We start from the raw sequence: 25,368 nt of genomic DNA, 5'->3' as shown, positions 1-25,368 counted from the left end.
AAAGTTACTGCACAAGATAAAATTTCACGGGTTTGGGGGTAATATGGCTAGAGGATTGGCTAATGAACAGAAAACAGAGAGTAGGGATTAATGGGTCATTCTCTGTTTGGCATCCAGTAATTAGTGGGGTGCCGCAGGGGTCAGTGCTGGGACTCCAACTATTTACAATCTATATTAACTACTTGGAAAAAGGGACTGAGTGTAACGTAGCCAAGTTTGCTGACAATACAAAGATGGGAGGACAAGCAATGTGTGAGGGGGACACACAAAATCTGCAAAAGGACATAGACAGGCTAAGTGAGTGGGCAATAATTTGGCAGATGGAGTATAATGTTGGAAAGTGTGAGGTCATGCACTTTGGCAGAAAAAAATCGAAGAGCAAGTTATTCTTTAAATGGAGAAAGATTGCAAAGTGCTGCAGTACAGCAGGAGCTGGGGGTACTTGTGCATGAAACACAAAAGGATAATGTACAGGTACAGCAAGTGATCAGGAAGGCCAATGGTATCTTGGCCTTTATTACAAAGGGGATGAAGTATAAAAGCAAGGAAGTCTTGCTACAGCTATATAAGGTATTGGTGAGGCCACACCTGGAATATTGCATGCAGTTTTGGTTTCCATATTTACGAAAGGATATACCGTATATACTCGCGTATCATGCGACTTTTGAAGACCTAAATTGTAACCTAAATTTGGGGGGTCGCATGATACGCGAGATACAAAATTTGCGGGTGTGAAGTGCTGGCCAAGATTAGGCTGTTAGGCTGTTAAGCAGACCGTATCCACGCTGAATCTCGGCAGGTATCTCCTGGGCTGGATTGCAGCCTCTATTGTCGCTTGTACTGTATCTTTGCTGTGGTCTAGAGATCGCCACCCACAACTCCCTCTGAAGTTTGCTGCATTATTAGAGGCTCCATCTATCTCAGCCCATGCTTCTTTTACCCGCAAACACAATAGAGGCTGTGGCTGAACGACGCGAGTCAAGCCAGCTGGAACGATTGCTGTATCGGTGTTCGATTCACGAACAGCTTTCACAGCAGAATCCACTCGATGTTTCATGTTAAGGTCTGTATTCGATCTCAAAAAAGTGACTCGCATGATACATGAGATATATGATAAAATCATGTTTTGGGGACGAAAATTTAGGGGTCGCATGATACGCGAGATCGTAGGATACGCGAGTATATACGGTACTTGCTTTGGAGGCAATTCAGAGAAGGTTCACTAGGTTGATTCTGAGGATGAGGGGGTTGACTTATGAGGAAAGGTTGAGTAGGTTGGGTCTCTACTCATTGGAATTCAGAAGAATGAGAGGTGATCTTATCGAAATGTATAAGATTATGAGGGCGCTTGACAAGGTGGATGCAGAGAGGATGTTTCGACTGATAGAGGAGACTAGAACTAGAGGGCATGATCTTAGAATAAGCGGCTGCCCATTTAAAACAGAGATGAGGAGAAATTTCTTCTCGGAGGTTTGTAAATCTGTGGAATTCGCTGCCTCAGAGAGCTGTGGAAGCTGGGACATTGAATAAATTTGACAGAAATAGACAGTTTCTTAAACATTAAGGGGATAAGGGGTTATGGGGAGCGGGCGGGGAAGTGGAGCTGAGTCCATGATCAGATCAGCCATGATCTTATTGAATGGCGGAGCAGGCTCGAGGGGCCATATGGCCTACTCCTGTTCCTATTTCTTATGTTCTTAAGGAAACCCAAATATGTGAATCTCAATTAGGCAATTCTTTTGATGATATTTTACAACAGGTGACAAATATATTTTTCTCAGAGACAGGGAATAATTTGAATAGGAAGCACTCTCCACAGACATTCTTTTCCTTTTCAGAATTATAATAAATGTAGATTCCCTCCACAGCCACTAACCTCATAGTTCTCCAACCCCGCACAGCCAGCTTCTACCTCCCTCCCAAGATCCACAAACAGGACTGCCCCAGTAGACCATCGTTTCAGCCTGTTATTGCCCCACAGAACTTATTTCTTCCTATCTCGACTCTATTTTTTCTCCCCTTGTGCACTCTCTTCCCATCTACATCCGTGACTCCTCCGACACCCTCCGTCACTTTAACAGTTTCCAGATTCCTGGTCACAACCGTCCTTTTTAACCATGGGCGTCCAATCCCTCTACACTTACATCCCCCACCAGGATGGCCTGAGGGCGTTCCGCTTCTTCCTCGAGCAGAGGCCCAACCAGTCCCCATTCATCACCACCCTCCTCCACCTGGCTGAACTAGTTCACACATTGAACAACTTCTCGTTTAACTTCACTCACTTCCTCTAAATTAAATGTGTTGCTATGGGAAACCGCATGGGTCCTAGCTATTCCTGCCTTTTCGTGGGATATGTGGCATATTCTTTGTTCCAGTCCTACTCGGGTCCCCTCCCTCACTTCTTTTTCCGGTACGTTGATGAATGTATTAGTGTCGTTTCCTGCTCTCACCCTGAACTAGAAAAGTTCATTCACTTTGCATCCAATTTCCACCCTTCACATGGTCCATCTCCGACTCTTCTCTTCTGTTCCTCAACTTCCCTGTCTCCATTTCTGGGTATAGGCTTTTGACCAATATCCACTATAAGTCCACTGACTCCCATAGCTACCTGGACTACAGTTCCTCCCACCCCACATCCTGTCAGGACTCCATTCCATTCTCCCAGTTTCACTGTCTCTGCCGCATCTGTTCTGACAATGCCACCTTTCACACTAGTGCCTCTGATATGTCTTCCTTTATCCTCAACCGAGGATTCACCTCCGCCATGGTTAACATGGCCCCGACTATGTATGTTCTATTTCCCGCACCTCTGCTCTCACCCCTTCCCCTCCCTCTCAGAACCACAACAGGGTTCTCCTTGTCCTCACCTTTCACCCACCAACCTCCATGTTCAACAGATCTTCCTCCGCCATTTCCGCCACCTCCAGCATGATCCCACCACCAATTACATCTTGCAATCCGCTCCCCTCTCTGCATTCTGAAGGGACTGCTTTCTCTGTGCCACCTTGGTCCATTCCACAGTCATCACCCAGCACCTCCTTTCCTTCCCACAGCACCTTCCCATGCAAGCGCAGGAGATGCAACACCTTCCCTTTTACTCTTCCCTTCCCACTATCCAGGGACCCAAATGCTCCTTCCAGGTGAAACAGTGATTTACTTGTACTTCTTTCAATTTAGTATACTGTAGTCGCTGCTCACGATGTGGTCTCCTCTACTCTGGGGAGACCAAGCGCAGATTGGGTGACTGCTTTGCGGAATACCTCCATTCAGTCCATTAGTGTGACCCTGAGCTTACGATCTACTGTCACTTTAATTCTCCACTCCACTCCCACTCTGATATCTCCGTCCTCGGATTCCTTCACTGTTCCAATGAGGCTCAATGCAAGCTCGAGGAACAGTGCCTCATCTTTCGTTTAGGCACTTTACAGCCTTCCGGACTCAACATCAAGTTCAACAATTTCAGAGCGTAACCTCTGCCCATCTTTGGCTCTCTTTCTCCGCCCCCAATGTTATGTTTTTTTTCTATTTGTCTCCAATGACAGCTGCTTATTATTCCGCCATTCACATCCTATCTAGACTAACCTTTTTCTAACTCCTGCCATTACCATTTCAATTTTGCCCACCATTTATCTCTCTAATCTTTCCTGCCTTCCACCCTATCACAGACCTTTTCTTCTTTCTTCCCCTCCCCCTTTCAGTGCTTAAGAATGTGTTCTTTTTGAACATTCGCCAGTTCTGACGAAGTGTCGTCGACCTGAAACGTTTTTCTCTCCACAGATGCTGCCTGACCCGCTGAGATTTCTAGCATTTTCTGTTTTTATTTCAGCAGCTGCAGTATTTTGCTTTTATTAGCTGCAGCTGATTATAGCTGTCGCTTTTAGTGAATGCAGTGTAATGCTTGGTTATAAGCTTTGGGCCTTACCTGGGTCATTTCCCTGATGGATGTGATGCTGTCCAGTGCTTTAACTAATCGTTCATAGTCTTTTTTCTAGTTCAATGTGAAAAAAACACTTTAGAATAGAGTTTACAATAAAAGCAACATGAAGATTAACAGTAGTAAATTGCTCCAACCCTGCTTCCAATACACAAAATTACATCACAGTTCTAAAACTGAAATCAGGACATTTGACCCAACCAGTACATGTCAGTGGTTACCCTCCACACGAATAAATAGTTCTGATCATATTTGCTCACCCTGTTCCTATTATCCTTTTAATTCCATTTACTTCAGTAACCTATCCAATCTAATCTTGAATGTTGATATAGTTTCTGCATCAACCACTAACCCTTGAAATGACTACCACAGACTCACGACTCTTCGTGAAAAGAACTTCCTCCTGTCCTCCATTCTAAATCATTTACATTTAATCTTGTGTCTATTCCTCCTCATTTTAGACCCTAAACTATTCGGAAAACTGATTGCTTCTATCTACCCTACCCCATACTTTAATCATTTTTAAAAGTGTTATCATGTCGACTCGTTACCTATGTTCATCTAACGAAAAAAAAAAGTTTTTCAAGTCTTTGTATTTTTTATTTCCTCAGAACAGGCAGCATCCGACTGAATTTGCATTGCACCCTCACTAAAATCGCAATATCCTTCCTATAGTGAAGAGCACAATACTGCACACAGTCTTCTAATTGAAGTCTAAATTAGCTTTTATATAGACTCATCATTACCTCTTGGCTTTTATCTTATACTATTGTTGGGCTAAAACTTAGAATTCTGTTAATGTTTGTCAATGGCTTTATACAGCCTTTATACACAGATGGCTAACAGTTGTAAGGTGTGTCTGCCTTGCTTTCAATAATCTACATACAGATGCTGAAAATGACTTTTCTCTGTTGAGTGTGAACAGTTTGAGTAAAATGAGTTATTAGTTTTAGTTTATGCCTCAAATTTACTTAAATGAAGTTTGATGCTTAGCAAACAGTTTTATTTAATAACTAGCAGAGACCTTCAAAACATTTGCAGTCAAATTAGTATCTTTACTGCAACAGTACTTGTTTAGAATTTGTCATCTTCTTCGTCTATAGAATTAGCCCTGATGTTCTTGTTCTCTCTCGCTCTCTCTCCCCTTATCCCCTGATAGGTTGTGAGGTCAGGCGGTCCCTGAACGCCCATTGGTCAGTGCAACTGGCACTCAGTCCGGACCACGTGCTCCCAGCCCTTGGCTGCCACCCCCCTGCCCAGACAAAAACTGACTGTTATTATTACAATAGATAAACATGACCAGGCTTAGAAAGACCCTAAGTAGGAATAAGAAAAGGCCATTTGGAGTTTTAAGCCTGCTCTTTTTCACACTTTATGCACATACTATTTTGCCATGAACTGTATCCAACTTATTTAATGTCCTGAGATATTTCTGTATAAATACTTCGGATCCCCAAAGGTAATCAAGAAAAACTCCAGAATATTAATGCGCTTCATAACTCCGCTAATCAAAATTGGCCCACTGTTCTCCACAGATAACATTCCCCCAGCAGCACAGGAATTCCTGTGTCTCATGGAGCATTTGATCATCTCAGTCCTGCAGCCTTCACTTCCAGTTATCTTTCGATATTTATCAAACTCCTGATTCAAGGACTTAATTGATGCAGCTGTTAATGTTTAGACATTTCAAGGAGAGAAAGTAGGAATAAATGAACCTCCACTGCCTTCCCTTTCCTTTCCTGTTGTCCATAGTTTGGAAGGAAAATCCAGAAACTTGCCCCTTATACATATCTCTGAAAAGAGATATCCAGTTGCTCACTTCCTTCACCAGATCTTTGGAAGAGGCCAATCTCCTCCTTTTCGTACCCATACTCTGGGAGCAAACACATTCGACTCTGTTTCTGTGCACATTAGCTCTCAAAATGTCATTCAACAGCCATTTACTTTGCTAAACAAGTGTTTAATGATGATTAGCATAAGTTTCTGCCATGCTTTCGTATTGATACACAGCAGAGTTTTGGTGGATGTGGAAGGATGTAACTTATACCAGACAATAAAGATATCAAGATCATTCTAGGTGTTAAATTTGTTTTCAAGAAGAAAAAACAGGCATTATGATTAATAGTATTTTTAAAACACAATTATTATTTGTAGCATTATACAGTAATCTTCAGAGACAAGGGCCGGAATTTTCTTTACCTGGGGGGTGGCGAGCGCGATTGGTCGGCGTGGTGGGTCATGACCCCATTCTTGCTTCTATCCCGCTGCAGAAATTTAATTTGCACTAATGGGGCCTATTAAGCCCACCCTGCGCTTTACCCAGCCCTATCAAATGGTGCAGGGCTGACAATGTCATCGATGCTGTGTTTTCAGCCGGGATATTTAAAGGAGCCATGGCCACATTGCATTTGAAGGTTCATCTAGGAGTGTGCAATCACTGCACTGGAGGTTTTGATTGCTCCAAACAATTGGAAACATGACTGCAGAGAGGCAGAGGGCTGCACCCAGGTTCTGCAATGACTCCCTCCATATGGTTGTGGAGGGTGCCCGAGCATGCAGGGAGGTCTTCTTCCCTTCAATGTAACACAACACGCTTAAGGGTCTGACAACTACCTGTTAATGATTTCAATTAGCTCGCCCGCCTCTGTCGTTCGGGTTGCTGCTGCACCGGCAAACGCGCCTGAGGGAAAGGCGCGTGGGGACGGGTTGACAGCAAGTTCCCAACCCACTGCAACTTATTTCAAATTTCACACCTGACCCACCTCTGATGATGCCTGCACGGATCTCAGACAATTCCAGCCAAAGACAGTATAGCAGCTGAGGCTGGTCCACTGCAAAAGTTAACAATGAAAAAATGACAACAGATCATCCTCCTTTAAGATACTCCTTAAAACCTAACTCCTTGATCAACCTTTTAGTTACAGGTCCTAATATCTCCTTACGTGGCTTGGTGTCAATTTTTTTTTGTTAACACTCCTGTGAATGTCTTAGGATCTTTTACTATGTTAAAGGCACTTAACAAGTTGTTGTTGTCATTAATATTATTACTGGACTCCTTTAGGAAAATGCAGCTGTTGTCATTTGTATGATGGAGTACTATATTTATACTACAAGTGCAGCAGATTATTTTGTATAAGGCAATTGCCACAAAATAAAATGAAAATATATTATTTAAGACAAGGGTGAAAATTACAAAGTTTCTATCCATCAAAAGTCGCACCTCTATGCCAGTTGATGTGGACAAATATGTTTTCTTTCTGATCCTTCTCATTTCCATCATTACATTGCTGTTCAATGTTCCCCACCTCCAGTACTGTGACATTTAAATGACAACTGTCTATTTAGTTCTGGCTCCCTTTGCTGATTTTAAATCTCTCTCTGTATCTATCCTGCTGGATTGTCTTTGATCTTAAATCAGCAGGGGGAGCCTGAACTGGAGTTGGGAACGAGGAGAGAAAGTTGCCATTTAAATCTGGAATGGAGCAGTAGCTTGACAGCATCAGCTGACAGGATGCAATGATATGGCACTGCAGCCACTCTTGAAATTGGTTCAGAAGGAGGGAAACCACACAGGAGGGAAACATGAATGGGATTGTAACCTACATATAAGATGACTCCTGACCTATTAGTCCAAACAGGAGTATAAACTTATCTTTTGACATGTGAATATATATAGTAAGCAGATTATATCCACTGCCAAACAGCCGTGTTGTGATGCACGGTAGTAAAATTCTATTTTATATAACAATATATATTTATTTTTATGGGCTTTGTACTTAGCTTTGCTGCTATAACATGTACATCACAATTCACCATCTTATACCACGTTAACTTCAATGGGCTGTAATGAATAGTTTAAATAGGGAAAAATGGAATCATAGAAATCAACAACAACAACTTGTATTCATATAGTACCTTTAATGTAGTAAAATGTCCCAAGGTGCTTCACGGGAGTATTATAAGACACAATTTTGACACCGACTCACATAAGAATAAATTAAGGCAGATGACCAAAAGCTTGGTCAAAGAGGTTTTAAGGAGCATCTTAAAGGAGGAGAGAGAGGTAGAGAGGCAGAGTGGTTTAGGGAGGGAGTTCCAGAGCTTAGGCTCTAGGCAGCTGAAGGCAAGGCTGCCGATGGTGGAGCGATTTTTCATAGGGATGATCAAGAAAGCAGAATTTGAGGAGTGCAGATATCTCAAAGTGTTGTGGGGCTGAAGGAGATTACAGAGATAGGGAGGGGCAAGGCCATGGAGGGATTTGAAAGCAAGGATGAAAATTTTAAAACTGGGAGCCAATGGAGGTTAGCGAGCACAGGGGTGATGGGTGAGTGGGACTTGGTACGAGTCAGGACACGGGCAGCCCAGTTTTGGATGATCTCCAGTTTATGTAGGATAGAATGTGGGAGGCCATCCAGGAGTGTGTTGGAATAGTCAAGTCTAGAGGTAACAAAGGCATGGATGAGGGTCAGCAGCAGATGAGCTGAGGCAAGGGCAGAGACGGGTAATGTTACAGAGGTGGAAATCACAACATAGAAGGCAGCCATTTGGCTCTTTGTAACTATACTGTTGCCAGCTCTTCAACAACAATAACAGCAACAACTTGTATTTATATAGCACCTTTAATGTAGTCCCAAGGGGCTTCACTCTATTCTTAATTAGATTTTCCTATCTTATTCATGTATCTTTTATATTTTTCCCTTTCAAATAGCTATTTAATTCTGTTTTAAATTGTTCTCGTGTCTTCTTAATAGCTCAAAAGCCCAATAAAGTCCAATGAGTGAATGGACAAAACTGTGGATTTCAATGCAAGTAATTGTGACGTCATCCATTTTGCACCAAAAAGTGGATAGTTGCAAGTATTAATTCAATGGTTAAAAGCTAGGAACAGTGGAGGTCCAAAGAGAATTAAGGGTCCATGTACACAGATCATCAAAATGATCAGGTAAAAAAAATATCAAAAAGCATAATGGAATGTTAGCCTTTATAACTACAGGGCTAGAATATAAAAGGGGAGAAAGCTTTGCTACAGCCATACAAAGCCCTGTTTAGATCATACCTGGAGTACTGTGTACAGTTCTGGGCATCGCACCTCAGAAAGGATATATTGCCCTTGGAAGGAGTGCAGCACAGATTCACCAGAATGTTACCAGGTCTCCAAGGGTTAGATTATGAGGATAGATTACATAAACTCGGCTTACATACACTGGAATGTAAAAGGTTAACCGGTGATTGAGGTTTTTAGGATTTTGAAAGGAATTAATAGGGTAAATAGAGAGAAACATTTTTCCACTGCTGGGAAATCTAGGACAAGGGGACATAGCCTTAAAATCTGAGCCAGGACATTCAGAAGAGAAGTTCGGAAACAATTATTCACGCAAAGGGTGGTAGATGTGTGGAACTCTCTCGCACAAAAGTCATCATCATCATCATAGGCAGTCCCTCGGAATCGAGGAAGACTTGCTTCCACTCTAAAAATGAGTCCTTAGGTGACTGAACAGTCCAATATGAGAACCACAGTCCCTGTCACAGGTGGGACAGACAGTCTTTGAGGGAAAGGGTGAGTAGGACTGGTTTGCCGCACGCTCTTTCCGCTGCCTGCACTTGATTTCTGCATGCTCTCGGCGATGAGACTCGAGGTGCTCAGCACCCTCCCGGATGCACTTCCTCCACTTAGGGCAGTCTTTGGCCAGGACTCCCAGGTGTCAGTGGGGATGTTGCATTTTATTAGGGAGGCTTTGAGGATGCCCTTGAAACGTTTCCTCTGCCCACCTTTGGATTGATTGCCGTGAAAAAGCATACATGCTTGCTCAATTAATAAGTTTAAATCTGAGATTAATAGATTTTTGCTGGACAAAAGTATAAAGGACATGGAGCCAAAGCAGGTGGATGGAGTTAAGATACAGATTAATCATCATCATCATCATCATAAGCAGTCCCTCGAATCGAGGATGACTTGCTTCCACGTCAAAAAGTTCACAGGTGTTTCAATGATGGACCTAAAATTCCAGGTCCGAACTAAATCTTGAAGGGTGGAAGATGCCTGTGCTTGGACTTTGCTAACGTGTGGTGACCATTGCACACCAGCCACCACACGGGCTTGACAGAGCTAAATCTTGATCCAGTAGCAAGGATTAACCAAGACGACTGGAGACCAGCTCTGCTGCACGGACCTAGTGCGCACACATATCACAGTGTGGGCTGGCCCGTGTTGCCACTGGGTCCTTGCCTCTTCTGGTCCCCAAACTCACGCCTCTCCTGGGCCCCGATCACGTCCCTCTACAATCTCTCGCCACTCCTTCATGATCTCATTGAATGGCAGAACAGGTTCGAGGGAATGAATGTTCTACTCCTTTTCCTATGTTCCTAGCCACTTGTTGTAAAGCCTTCCATGATCTTATAACCCTCAGTGTGAAAATATTTTGTTCACCTTCTCCTGGATTTTTCGAGTGATAACCCTGAGTTTGTGCCTATTTGTTATCAATTAACAAGGCAGTGGAAACAATCTTTCTCGATATACCCTCGCAAAACTTATCATAATTTGGAACATTTTTCTAAGATCTCACCTTAACCTCTGTTCCAGTCGAAAAATGTCTCAACTTGTTAAGCCATTTTTCATAAGTATAACCTCTCATTCTTGGAATCAGTCTAGTCAATACTGGCTGTATCTGTGCCTCTAACACCCTTTGTAAAAATGGGTGCACAGAACTGCATGGACTAAGCCAGCTGTGCCTTTACTAATTTCTTGTTCAAATTCAACATGATTTCCTTGCATTTGAAGGAGTGTTGAATTTTTTTAATCAAAAATCAATTCATAGTAGATTTTTAAAATATTCTGGGCAGGTAATATTGCATCAATCTGTTATATGTACACTTCTATTAAACAGAAATCAGATTAATTCATTTTACGCTGAGGTATTTCAGATAAAAGCTAATCAGTAGGTAAGAAGGCATGGACCTAAATTAGAAACAACATGGTCATAGAAACAAGCCTTATTCTCCCAAATTACTTGTGATGCATGTAATTAAACAAGATACATTAAGAATGGATGAGGCCCAGCCAGTATAATAAATTAGCTAAGTTTTAAATGAGGTAACTAAAGTTTATAAGCGTCTCTGAAATGCTATCGGCAATGAGAAAAAAAAGCCTAAAAGTAAAATTATAGTAGGCTTTGGAATGGTCTAATAGTTGAAACATCAGTATAAATATTTAGCTTGTTCTGGACATGCAGCATTGCACACCAGGATGAATACTGGATGTGAAGGATAGTGTAACCCTACCGCTAACCCTAACTCTAATGCAGGGTGGCTTATTTTCTGTCCAAGTAAATTAATGATGGACAATCGGGAGGACTATATAATGAGCATACTATCCTCTATGCTCAATATCCTTATGCCCTATCAATGTGCAATGCTTTGTTCCAGAAACTCAAAAGTAGAAAATTACCCATACGATTTCTGTGACTATTTTTAACTCATGGCTAAGTCACTAACTAGATAGTTAATTAATAGGAAAGTATAGTACCCTTGGGTTAAATGCCAGACTCCGATGATCAAGGGGATCCACCACAGATGGATATGGCTCAAAAATTACCACTTTTCTGGGAGATTCCAGAGCGGATCGGCACATGGACACTAACAAATCCACCACCTGCAATAACAGAAGAGAATCAATTGGAAATGTAGTCACCTAGACAGTGGGTTAAGAGTACAGGTACTAATAAAGGGTAATGTTCTTCCAGAAGGGTGCTGTGTCCACCAGCAATGTGCATCCAGATTTCTGATTTTGCTGCCAGTGGACAAGGCTCCCAATTGGGAGTGCCAGGTCCAAAAATTACCCCCAATAGTTTAAAATCACAAATATCTGTCAGCAAATCAACCTAGAGAATTATCTGCTTTGTGTCAGTTTGGCTCAGCTGATAACATTTTTGCTTCCGCGTCAGATAATTGTGGCTTCAAGCCCTACTTCAAGACTTGAGCACATAATTTAAGCTGACACTTCAGTGCACTACTGAGGGAGTGCTGGATTGATGGAGAAGAGAGATATATTGATATCCTAGCCAACATCCTTCTCTCACTCAATGCAAGCAAAACAGATTAAGTGGCATTCATCTCAGTGCTGTTTGTGTAAATTGATTGCTGTTTTTGCCCACACAAGAGTCAACCACAATTTACTATAGACATATTCAGTGATCCTGAGTTCCCAGTGTGGAGCCTCAACAGACAGTAGTGCAGGTCAGAGGTAGGACGACAATATTGTAGCATCGATTCTCAGATCCATGCTCCTATTGAGTAAAGCGCAAGGTTCTATACATTTCTGAGATACTTGATATAGCTATATAGGTGCAACTTAATTTGTAACGTGCGTAATGCATTGCTGTCTTAACTTTAAAAATGTTTTTTGTAAATGTTGTGCTCATCAAGGATGTTAGTGCTGGGTAATGAAACATTTTCCATATCAGGCATTGCATCGACATCATGCACTCTTTGGTCAGGTATAGTGAGGTAGAATTTCCATAGAGGTTCTCCCATTCTTCTCTCATAACTTTAGCAGAAGACCAATGGAAACTCGGAGAAAATAACTGTTTACACCACTTCGCTGGGGTTTCTGGCAATATTCTGCCAAAGTTCCAATGGGAGAGGAGGAGAACGTTCATGGAAATTCTATCCCTCTATCCATGTATGTTTAGATGTGAAGTAAAGTTCTATTCTGCTCAACAGTGCATCTCAATCCCTCCCTCAGAAGAGCTTGCACGCACTATTGTACCAGTGTGACTTTTTCCATTTCTGACACCAACCATTCTGTGGTCTCTCTGAGTGACATTGATAATTTAATGCTGATTAGTGACAATTTTTGGCATATACCCGGTAAGAACTTTATGGAGTGTAGCCAAACTCAAGGATCTACCTTGTTGATATTGTGGACCCTCTGTGCTTTGAAATTCTTCCTATAGTACATTCCTTATTCTAGCTAGAAACAGTCCCGCATAACTGGAATAGTGAGGTAGATAGCTGGTAAATCCAACAAAAGGAAATAGTGACACAAATGATTTTCTGTCTGTCTTAAGAAGAAAGCAGGATTCACTGAGTAGGTTCTGGGGGCAGGGGGGTTGTTGGCTTTGATTCCAGGATTATTGTTATATTCGTTACCTACTTAATGGGATGCATCCACTGGTAAGCCCTGATTTTAATGTGCTTTTGTGTGATTGGTTTCCTTTCACTCGAATAATAGGCACCATTAGGAGATTAAAAAAAATACTGAACTTTAAATTTAAAACATAACAACCTTAATACCTCAAGAGGCATACAATATTTTAAAAGATTTTCATTCCTTCTGTCTTCATTGTATTTAACCTGGATTGCAGTTGCAAAAGCAATGTTCAAATGCCCTTGCCACCTAGTTCCCTAATTACAACATGTGCATTGTAACTGTATGTTGCTTTAAATAATGAAGGTGGTGAAAGGGATTTGCCTCTTTAACATTTCTATTTAACATAACAGGTCAGTCAGCATGGATTTGTTAAGGGAAGGTCGTGTCTGATTAACTTGATTGACTTCTTTGAGGAGGTAACAAGGAGTGTGTATGATGTTTACATGGATTTTAGCAAAGCTTTTAATAAGGTCTCACATGGTAGACTGGTCACGAAGGTTAAAGGCCTGGGATCCAGGGCAAAGTGGCAAGTTGGATCCAAAATTGGCTTGGAGGTAGGAAGCAAAGGGTAATGGCTGATGGGTGTTTTTGTGAATGGAAGGATATTTCCAGTGGGGTTCCACAGGGTGCAGTACTGGGACCCTTGCTTTTTGTGGCATATATCAACAATTTAGATTTGAATATCGGGAGTATGATCAAGAAGTTTGCAGACGACACTAAAATTGGCTGTGTGGTTGATGATGAAAAGGAAAGTCATGGGCTGCAGGAGGATATCAATCTACTGGTCAGGTGGGCAGAGCAGTGGCAAATGGAATTTAATTCAGAGAAGTGTAAGGTAATGCACTTTGGGAGGGCTAATAAGGAAAGGGTATACACATTAAGCGGTAGGCCACTTAATAATGTAGATGAACAAAGCGACCATGGAGTACTTGTCCACAGATCCCTGAAATTAGCAGGCCAGGTGGATAAGGTGGTTAAGAAGTCATACAGAATGCTTGCCTTTATTGGCCGAGGCATAGAATATAAGAGCTGGGAGGTTATGCTTAAATTGTATAATACTTTGGTTCGGCCACAGCTGGAGTACTGCGTGCAGTTCTGGTCGCTGTATTATAGGAAGGACATGATTGCACTAGAGAGGGTGCAGAGGACATTTACTAGGATGTTGCCTGGTCCCACATGGTAGGCTGATCGAAGGGAGAGAGGCAAATTGGATCCGAATTTGGCTCAGTGGCAGGAAGCCAAGCATAATGGATGAGGGGAACTTTTGTGACTTTTCCAGTGGGGTTCTGCAGGGCTCAGTACTCAATCCCTTACTTTTTGTAGTATATACAGGTTGAACGTCCAAAATTCAGAGTTCCAGAATCCGGAATATTCTGGAATTCTGACTCCAGACCGATTGGTGGCAGAGTCGTCTGGAATCCATAAAATGTTCCGGAATCTGGACCCGCTGACTCTGCCGACCTCAGGGCCCCGCCGCTGCCCGACCTCAGACCTCACCTCGCTGCCGCTGATCTTACCATGCCGCTGCTCGCCTTGCCCCACTCGCCGCCGCTGCCCTTACCTCGGGGCCTCCTCACCGGCCCACCCCAACACCTCCTCTGCGACAGGGCGCACCAGCCTGAACACTTCCTTGGCGGCGGGACCGCACTCGAACAGCTCCATGGCGGTGGGACCCGCCCGAGCACCTTCTCCTCGGCAGTGCACACCCGAACACCTTCACCACGGCGAGGCCCCACCCGAACAGCTCCATGGCGGTGGGACCCGCCCGAACACCTTCTCCTCGGCAGTGCACACCCGAACACCTTCACCACGGCGAGGCCCCACCCGAACAGCTCCACGGCGGTGGGACCCGCCCGAACACTTCCACGGTGACAAGACCCCACCCGAACACCTTCTCCTCGGCAGGGCCCCACCCGAACAGCTCCACAGCAGCGGGGCCCCGCCCAAACAATTCCTTGACAGCTGGGCCCCGCCCGACGGCCTTCTGGACGGGGCCGGCGACCCAAACAGCTCCTCGGAGAGCAAACCCCCTCTCCCCCCCTCCCACCCCGCCCTTTTCTGATGTTCCGAAATTCAGAAATACCCAAACCTGGGCTCGGGTGTTTCCGGATTTCGGACATCAGAAACATATTCCGTGATCCGGAAAAATACGAAAACTGGCTCGTTCACGGTCCCGAGGTTGCCGAATTCGGGATGCTCAACCTGTATTAATGATTTAGACTTAACTGTAGGGGGCATGATAAAGAAATTTGCAGATGGTACAAAAATTGGCCGTGTGGTTGACAGTGAGGTGGAAAGCTCCAAACTGCAGGAAGATATCGATTAACAGGTGGGCAGAAAAATAGCAAATGGAGTTCAATCCGGAAAAGTGTGAGATAATGCATTTGGGGAGGAGCAACAAGGCAAGGGAATACACAATAAATGGAAGGGTACTGAGAGGTATAGAGGAACAGAGGGACTTTGGAATATATATCCACAGATCTTTAAAGGTAGCAGGATAGGTCGATAAGGCAGTCAATAAGGCATACGGAATGCTTTCTTTTATTAGCCGAGGCATAGAATACAAGAGCAAGGAAGTTATGCTAGAACTATATAAAACATTAGTTAGGCCACAGTTCTGGTCAACACAGGAAGGATGTGATTGCACTAGAAAGGGTGCAGAGGAGATTTACGAGAATGTTGCCAATATTTTAGCTATGAGGAATGATTAGATAGGCTGAGGTTGTTTTCCTTGGAGGAGGCTGAGGAGCGATTTAATTGAGGTGTAGAAAATTATGAGGGGCCTAGATAGAGTGTATAGGAAGGACCTATTTCCCTTAGCAGTGGGATCAATAACCAGGGGGATAGATTTAAAGTAGTTGGTAGAAGGATTAGAGGGGAGATGAGGAAACATTTCTTCACCCAGAGGGTAGTGGGAGTCTGGAACTCACTGCCTGAAAGGGTGGTAGAGGCAGAAACCCACATTACATTTAAAAGATACTTGGATGTGCACTAAAAGAGCCATAATCTACAGGGCTACGGACCTAGTGCTGGAAGGTGGGATTAGGCTGGGTAACTCTTTTCCGACCGGCACAGACACAATGTGCCAAATGGCCTCCTTCTGTGTCGTAATTTTCTATGATTCTGTACCTGAGCCCCTGTTGCTATTTCATCTGCAGCTTCATTCATTACTCCCAAAGTCTGGAAAGCAAATACGCACAGCTCCCGCTCACATACTGTGGGCTGTAATAAAGAAAACAAAGCTCAATTAATATATAAAAAAGATTTGGACACATCATGAAAGATATAAATACGTCAGCTAAACAGATGTTTAGGAATGCTGACCCATCACTTTACTGGATCAAATACAATCTGTTTTCCTTAGATCCTCATAAGTGGATTTTATTTCAATCTTCTGAAGAAGGTTCTTAATGCTATGAAGTCCCACTGGACTTTCTTCATAAGGATGCAAAGCCTTGTGAAGTCGAGTCCTCCAATAAGCTGGTGAGGCATGATTTCAAACCTGCTATTTCCTGACCATAGCCTCCTCATCGGAACATACAATGAGTGAAGTCCATGCACTATATAAGGAACAGAGTGGAAAATCTAATTGGATTCTGCTCTACTGCCTTCTAATAATCATTTACAGAATAGCATCAGTCAAGGCCTTTTCGGATCTCCTGACCAGAGAATAGCAAGAGGAAGGAGCTGAAAAAGTTCAAAAATACTTTTAAAACTGGGAAAAATAAATCTGAATCAAAGCTCTTCCCTTCCTTCCCCTAGCCCACTGGGCGAAACTTCCTCGAAGGATCCCCCCTACCCTAGCCCTGACCTCACATCTTTCTCCAGTTTATCTACGATCTCCCCTCATGACCTTTCTGAGCTCACCCTGTACATGAGACTCAGGTCCTGCTCCCTTGACCCTATTCCCACCATACTGCTGACCACCCAACTTCCTTTTCTGGCTCCCATGATAGCTGACGTTGTTAACGGTCTCTCTCCTCAGGAACTGTCCCCTTCTCCTTCAAATCAGCCGTCATCACTCCTCTCTTCGAAAAAACAACCCTCGACCCCTCCGTCCTTGCAAACTACCATCCTATCTCCAACTTCCCTTTTCTCTCCAAAGTCCTTGAACGTGTCGTCGCTTCCCAAATCCGTGCCCATCTTTCCCGCAATTCCTTGTTTGAATCCCTCCAATCCGTTTTCCACGCCTACCACAGTACCAAAACAGCTCTCATCAAAGTCAAAAATGACATTCTTTGTGGCTGAGACAAAGGCAAACTATCCCTCCTCATCCGTCTTGACTTGCCTGCAATGGTTGACCACTCTATCCTTCTCCAATGGCTTTCCACTGTCGTCCAGCTATGTGGGACTGCACTCGTCTGAATCCATTCTTATCTATCTAATCATAGCCAGAGAATCACCTGCAATGGCTTCTCTTCCCACCCCCACATTGTTACCTCTGGTGTCCCCCAAGGATCTATCCTTGGCCCCTTCCTATTTCTCATCTACATGTTTCCCCTTGGCGACATCATCTGGAAACACAGCATCAGTTTTCATATGTATGCTGATGACACCCAACTCTAACTCACTACTTCTCTCGACCGCTCTGCAGACTGCTTGCACGACATCCAGTTCTGCATGAGCAGAAATTTTCTTCAATTGAATATTGGGAAGACCAAAGCCATTGTTTTCAGTACCCACCACAAACTCCATTCCCTAGCCACTTACTCCATTCATAGAAACATAGAAAAGAGGTGCAGGAGTAGGCCATTCGGCCCTTCTAGCCTGCACCGCCATTCAATGAGTTCATGGCTGAACATGCAACTTCAGTACCTCATTCCTGCTTTCTCACCATACCCCTTGATTCCCCTAGTAGTAAGGACCTCATCTAACTCCTTTTTGAATATATTTAGTGAATTGACCTCAACAACTTTCTGTGGTAGAGCATTCCACAGGTTCACCACTCTCTGGGTGAAGAAGTTTCTCCTCATCTCGGTCCTAAATGGTTTACCCCTTATCCTTAGACTGTGACCCCTGGTTCTGGACTTCCCCAACATTGGGAACATTCTTCCTGCATCGAACCTGTTTAAACCCATCAGAATTTTAAACATTTCTATGAGATCCCCTCTCAATCTTCTGAACTCCAGTGAATACAAGCCCAGTTGATCCAGTCTTTCTTGATAGGTCAGTCCCGCCATCCCGGGAATCAGTCTGGTGAATCTTTGCTGCACTCCCTCAATAGCAAGAATGTCCTTCCTCAGGTTAGGAGACCAAAACTGTACACAATACTCCAGGTGTGGCCTCACCAAGGCCCTGTACAACTGTAGCAACACCTCCCTGCCTCTGTACTCAAATCCCCTCGCTATGAAGGCCAACATGCCATTTGCTTTCTTAACGGCCTGCTGAACCTGCATGCCAACTTTCAATGACTGATGTACCATGACACCCAGGTCTCTTTGCACCTCCCCTTTTCCTAATCTGTCACCATTCAGATAATAGTCTGTCTCTCTGTTTTTACCACCAAAGTGGATAACCTCACATTTATCCACATTATACTTCATCTGCCATGCATTTGCCCACTCACCTAACCTATCCAAGTCGCTCTGCAGCCTCATAGCATCCTCCTCGCAGCTCACACTGCCACCCAACTTAGTGTCATCCGCAAATTTGGAGATACTACATTTGATCCCCTCGTCTAAATCATTAATGTACAGTGTAAACAGCTGGGGCCCCAGCACAGAACCTTGCGGTACCCCACTAGTCACTGCCTGCCATTCTGCAAAGTCCCCATTTACTCCTACTCTTTGCTTCCTGTCTGACAACCAGTTCTCAATCCATGTCAGCACACTACCCCCAATCCCATGTGCTTTAACTTTGCACATTAATCGCTTGTGTGGTACCTTGTCGAAAGCCTTCTGAAAGTCCAAATATACCACATCAACTGGTTCTCCCTTGTCCACTCTACTGGAAACATCCTCAAAAAATTCCAGAAGATTTGTCAAGCATGATTTCCCTTTCACAAATCCATGCTGACTTGGACCTATCATGTCACCTCTTTCCAAATGCGCTGCTATGACATCGTTAATAATTGATTCCATCATTTTACCCACTACCGATGTCAGGCTGACTGGTCTATAATTCCCTGTTTTCTCTCTCCATCCTCTCCCTCCTCTCCCCAACTTCTGTCTGAGGCTGAGGCTGTCCCTCAGGAGGAGGCCAAGATGCATTATCCACTCAGCACTTCTGGCTGAAGATGATTGTAAATGCTTCACCCTTATCTTTTGCACTCACATGCTGGGCTCTGCCATCATTGAGGATGGGGATATTCATGGAGCCTCCTCTTCCCATTAGTTGTTTCATTATAGGCTGTCCGTCGTATCGAGGATGACTTGCTTCCACGCCAAAAAGGGATGAGTTCACAGGTGTTTCAGTGAAGGACCTAATATTCCAGGTCCCGAACTACATCGTGAAGGGTGGAAGATGCCTGTGCATGGATTTTTTCAATGCGTGGTGGTCATTGCACACCAGCCACCACACGGGCTCGACAGAGCTAGGTCTTGGTCCAGTGGCAAGGATTAACCAAGACAACTGGAGATCAGCTCTGCTGCACGGACCTAGTGCGCACACATATCACAGTGTGGGCTGGTCCATGCTGCGCCTGGGCTCTCGCCTCTTCTGGGCCCAAACTCACGCCTCTCCTGGGCCCCGATCATGTCGCTCCATGATCTCTTGCTGCTCCTGCGATCCAACCTCGCTGCTTCTGCTGTACCTGCCCACACTTCAATCAGCGACTTGGACCTTGGTGACGTCCAATCCAGTTGCCCTCTTCGCTGCCATCACCCTCCTGCATCAGTTCATGCCATACTGCTCCCGGGGCCGCCATGCTACTCCCGGGGCCGCCACGCTCCTCCCAGGGCCCCTATACTGCTCCCAGCCGCCGCTCGATACTCCTTTTATGGCACCGACCTGCCGGTGTTCTCTTGCAAGTCGGGGCCGCCAGGCTGCTCCCAGGGCCACCACGCTGCTCCAGGCCACCACCTGCCGTTCCATTTATGGCTTTGACCTGTTGCTGATGGCCTCTCGCAGGTCGGGGCCACCACGCTGTTTGTTTAATTGTCCACCATCATTCACGACTGGATGTGGCAGGACTGCAGAGCTTTGTGGGATCGCTTAGTTCTGTCTATAAAAACATAAGAAATAGGAGCAGGAGTAGGCCACCTTAATAAGATCATGGCTGATCTGATCATGGACTCAGCTCCACTTCCCTGCCCACTCCCCATAACCCTTTATTCGTTTATTACTCACAAATCTGTCTATCTCCGCCTCAAATATATTCAATGACCCAGCCTCCACAGCTCTCTGAGGCAGAGAATATAGCATGCTGCTTCCACTCTATAGTCCCATGTTGTAGCTTCCCCAGGTTTGCATCTCATTTTCAAGTAAGCCTGGTGCTGCTCCTGGCATGCTTATCTGCACTCCTCATTGAACCAACTTTGGTCCCCTGGGTTGATGGTAATGGTAGAGTGAGTGATATGCCGGGCATATGAGGTTACAGATTGTGGTGGTATACAATTCTGCTGCTGTTGATGGCCCATGCATCTCATGTATGCTTGCTCTATTCTGAATCTATCCCATTTAGCACAGTGGTAGTGCCACACAACAAGATGGAAGATGCCCTCAAAGTGTCCACGAGAACTGTGCCGTGATCACTGCTACCAATGCAGTCATGGACAGATACTTCTGCAACAGGTAGATTGGTGAGGATGAGCTCAGTAGATTTTTCCCTCATGTTGGTTCTCTCACCACCTGCCGCAGGCCCAATCTGGCAGCTATATCCTCAGGACTCAGCCAGCTCAGTCAGTAGTGGTGCTACCAAGCTACTCTTGCTAATGGACATTGAAGACTCCCATCCAGGGTACATTCTGTGTCCTGGCTACTCTCAGTGCTTCTTCCTTGAACATATTGTCACCTCCCAAATCCATGCCGATCTTTTCCACAACCCCCATGTTTGAACTTCTAGAATTAGATTTCTGCCCCTGCTACAGCACTAAAATGGCCCTAATCAAAGACACAAATGTCATTCTCTGTGATTGTGACAGTGGTACACTATCCCTTGTCAACCTTCTTGACCTCTCTGCAGCCTTTAACATAGTTGACAACACCATCCTCCTCCGACGCCTCTCCACTGTCATTTCTATCTCTGTAACCTCCTGCAGCCCTACAATGTTCAAACAATTCTGAATTCCTCAAACTCTGGCCTCTTGTGTATCCCCTACTCTCTTCGCCCCACCATTGATGGCCAGGCCTTTAGCCATCTCGGCCCTAAGCTCTGGAATACCCTCCCTAATTGTCTCCACCGCTCCTCCTTTAAGTTGCTCCTTAAAAACAATATTTCACCAATCTTTTAGTCATCCATCCTATTATCTCCTTCTTTGGCTCAGTGTCAATTTTTGTCTGATTACGCACCTGTGAAGCACTTTAGGACATTTTCCTATGCTAAAGGTACTATATAAATGCAAGTTGTTGTTGTCGTATCTGTCCCTACTTGTGGTATTTTACAATGGCAAAAAATAAAATATTGTGTGTGAAAATAGAACTGGCCTCTTCTACAACAGATTGCATGGATTCTTTACATGCTGCCTTAATATCATTAATTATACTGCATCAATTTGTAAATATTTCAGATCTACTTGTCACCTTTGTAAAACATCAGTAGATTGTCCTCCATTATTGTTTTCTACACTGAAACAGCAATGAATATGTAATAAATAGGAAATTGCATTGTTGGTGTTAGATAAACTAGAGTTATTAGACTCAGGAGAAAGACTACATAATTCAGCTTGTTTGTGGCACTTATTGTTATGGAGTTTTCAGACGGTTGAAGTAACTCCATTAATATACCACGGCCAGAAATGGTGTCGACTACTTACACAAAGCTGGTGTCTATTCTTACTCCAATAGCTTTCTCAAGTCTTCATTTGGTAATATTCATGTACTGGGTATTCTAAGCTGTTTGAATGACAAAAATGGCCCATTCTCTTGGACAAGAGAGAAAAACAATCAGCCAGGGTCTTATCCCTAATTGCTATTGACGTATACTGGAAAATGCTTCTGTGTAAATATCAGGTGCTAACTGGATTCGGCTCGACTATGATGCCCCTCATGGCGAATAGCCTGTCAACACTCACTGTGTAGGCACACACTTTGAGAAAGATAATGTTGACACGGTACATGAAGACTACCAGTGTCTGTGAATCTATATCTCCAAAATAGTCAGTGCCTTCAGGAAAGTAGAGTAGACATTTTGGGGTGGGGTGGGGGAAGGGGGAGGAGTGCAGAATTGGTGGTGTGCTGACGACTAAATGTTCAAACTACCAAAGCTTGAATTCCTTTCAAACTCCGACTTCATTGTTTGCCAGAATCTGAACTCTTCCTCTCAGTTTTTATGCCTTTTCATGACTTCTTTTTGATTGTTTCAAGGTTAATTTTGTTTCTTCAGATGTGCAGTATTTGCTTAATGTAGCATTATGTTCACTTGCACCCACATTATCCGTCTTCATCTCTTTTACACCTTCTAGCAGAAAATAATGAATGGGCACCCATTAACATTTTAACACTCTCTGTATCATGCACAGCTCAAATATTACAGGACAGCATGAAACATAATGTGTTATTAACGGCTGCTTTATTGAATCTGGATAGTTTCTGGAGTTGAAGCGCTTTGAAAGAGCTGTAGATTGCAGAGTCACAATTCATGTATAATCTCTTTTTCTTGCTCTCTCTTGTCAAAGTAAAGAATGCTGCTTGGTCACATGCACCAGTCATTGGTATTGCTGCATTATCATAGCAAGCTAATGCATGTTTCAGTGAATGACTTACTGTTTATAATGAGCTAACTCATGGACGCTGCAGGCACCAGTGACTTATGACTGTTACTTTGCTTGAGTGAGGGAATGCCTTTTACTCTCTGGCATTGATGAGGTATGGCATACTGCTTATTCTCATTTTACACAAAGCACAGCCCCATTTGCCAGCTGCACAAGTAAAAAAAATAAATCTTTGATGTTTAAGGCTGAAATTCTACTGCCTCTTTTGTGTCAATGTAAAGCAGCTTCAGGTGAACATCAACACTAAAGTGGTAATAATTCAGGAGTTAGGTCCTGATATAAAGGTAAGTATATACGAACCACTCCAGTAGTCCATCTAATCTTGATTAAACTTCACACTGGGTGGAGTATAACTTCAGTCCAATGCAAAGCTGGAGTGGTCTGTTGGACCTCCTGGATACACAGCAAACTTAGTATTTAAGGGCCAAAATAGTGAGGTCCATTTCCCAACATGGGCCTTATTAAATGTAAGTGCGAGTCAGAGATAGGGTTACAATTCTGGGACCCGCAGTAGCCATTAGTGATGCATGTGCCAGCAGTGAAGCTTGTAATTTGGGATCTTAAGTTTTTTTAACGCTAATATATATATATATATTTTAAAGTGTTGACAGAGTAGAGCCCTGTAAACATGCATAAAACACTCTCCTGGCGGCAGAGTGTGAGTAACACCCCTGCAGTGTAACTTCCCTCTTGCCAACTGCACTTCGCGCTTTATAATTACATGCTTAGAACAGTCGTGTAATATAAATGAATTCTAAAGATCAGTTACATTTATGAATAATTTAAAAATACTTAGTAATAATAGTAGCTGTATATACTGGGTGTTTGATTTCATCTTGCCTGGTCTGATTAAGATCAGCTATTTTTGCCAAATCTGTGCCCACTTTTGGCGCCCAGTGTTACCATTACGCACTCCCAGGTCAACTATAACAATCACGTGCAGAGTACGAGCTGGATTCAGATGGACTTATTAGTGACACCAAAGTGCTGACTTCACAGAGATCAGCAGTACAGGTATTGTGTATTGGTACAGTGTAAAAGCACACTGAATGCATTATACTATTTGGTCACTAGGGGCACACAAAGTTAGCCAAAAGTTACAAATCTATCAAATAAAATAACCTTTCACATATATCCCGAGATTGAGTAAAACTGATCGAGCAACAAAGTAGCTAATAATAGTCTTTGTTTAATCTATAGTCAGCTTAGTGCCAACGTTATTAGTATTTCTAAATTACTTTGGTGATAAAATGTGGAGGCTAAATTGATTTCTCGAACAACCTGTGTTTGATTTTTAGATTTAAAAACAATCCCATCATGCCTTGTGGAATTACTTTGTTCTATACAAAGAAAAAAAAACAATTTAACTTGTATTGTATTAAACTGTTGCTGAACACAATGTGAAGGCTTACTTGCTGGCAGCAATGTTTGAAACAGCAATATTCAAGCAGTTAGTTATCTGGGTATTGTATAAACCCACAGTAAAATGCATACCTGAGGACAATAAAAACCTGAAAATGATTGTAACTTTAGACAGTTTCTCAGTATTACATTGTATCATGCAATATTTAATTTCCAAGTTTGCTTGCCTCATGGACATTTATTTGTATAAGATGAAAAACAAAAATGCTGTGACTATATAAAGAAAAAGAAAGACCGCCCTTCACGACTTCACGATTCAAAGTATTTTACAGCCAATTAAGTAGTCTTGAAGTGTAGCCGATGTCATAATGTATGGACATGCAGCAGCCAATTTGCGCACATATAATGTATGTAAGGAGGTATGTTTAGTGTTGATAAAGAAATAGGCTTAAATAAATTAAATTTAAGAAACAAAATTCTCGAGGCCCCCGAGGCCTTGGGATACTTCAGTATGGTAAAGGTGCTATATAAATACAAGACGTTGTTGAGGCAAATCTGCAGTGTAGTTTTGTAGTTTTAATGTATTCAGAGAATATTACTGCACAGAATCGGCCATTCGGCCCATCAGATCTGTGCCAGTGCTTTTCTTCATGAGCTACCTAGTCTAATGTTCGTCTGTAATATCCTCCAGTTTTGTATTAGTTGGAGTCAGTTTAATTATGGACACAGTAGATATGATGAAGTATTCCCGTCAGAGGGTGGCATTTTTCCGATTGGACAGAAAAGAACAAAGATAAAGCAAAACCAAAAAAAAACCCAGCTGCAGCAGAGAATAAACAAGCATCCATTTTAGCTTACACTGTCTGTAGTTTTACTGATTAATAACACACCTCCTGCTGTATTAAACCTTCCCAGAAGTACAGTGGGGAAAGTAACTTCTTCTCATCCAATTGTTCTGGAATTGTTGTATTTATATGTGATGTACAGAAAAAGATAAGTAACTTCTCTTGATTACTGCTTGTATTTGAATGTTAATGTTGAGTTACAAGAATGTT

At 43.2% G+C, this 25,368-nt stretch overlaps 1 protein-coding gene across 1 annotated transcript in view; it reads right to left on the bottom strand.

The window, feature by feature from the left end:
• The window catches only part of parp8 (poly (ADP-ribose) polymerase family, member 8), a 616,987-nt gene that overhangs the window by 74,666 nt on the left and 516,953 nt on the right, over positions 1-25,368 (bottom strand). The window contains exons 15-17 of the mRNA XM_070862515.1: positions 16,212-16,304; positions 11,457-11,582; positions 3,923-3,988 (exon numbers count right to left, since the gene is read on the bottom strand). Of these exons, the coding sequence (XP_070718616.1) occupies positions 3,923-3,988; positions 11,457-11,582; positions 16,212-16,304 (285 nt within the window). The remainder of the gene's footprint in view (positions 1-3,922; positions 3,989-11,456; positions 11,583-16,211; positions 16,305-25,368) is intronic.

This window comes from Pristiophorus japonicus, chromosome 2 (assembly GCF_044704955.1).
Source record: "Pristiophorus japonicus isolate sPriJap1 chromosome 2, sPriJap1.hap1, whole genome shotgun sequence".
Taxonomy (NCBI): domain Eukaryota; kingdom Metazoa; phylum Chordata; class Chondrichthyes; family Pristiophoridae; genus Pristiophorus; species Pristiophorus japonicus.
The sequence above is the reverse complement of the archived record's forward strand: the minus strand, read 5'-3'. Positions and strand labels throughout refer to the sequence as shown.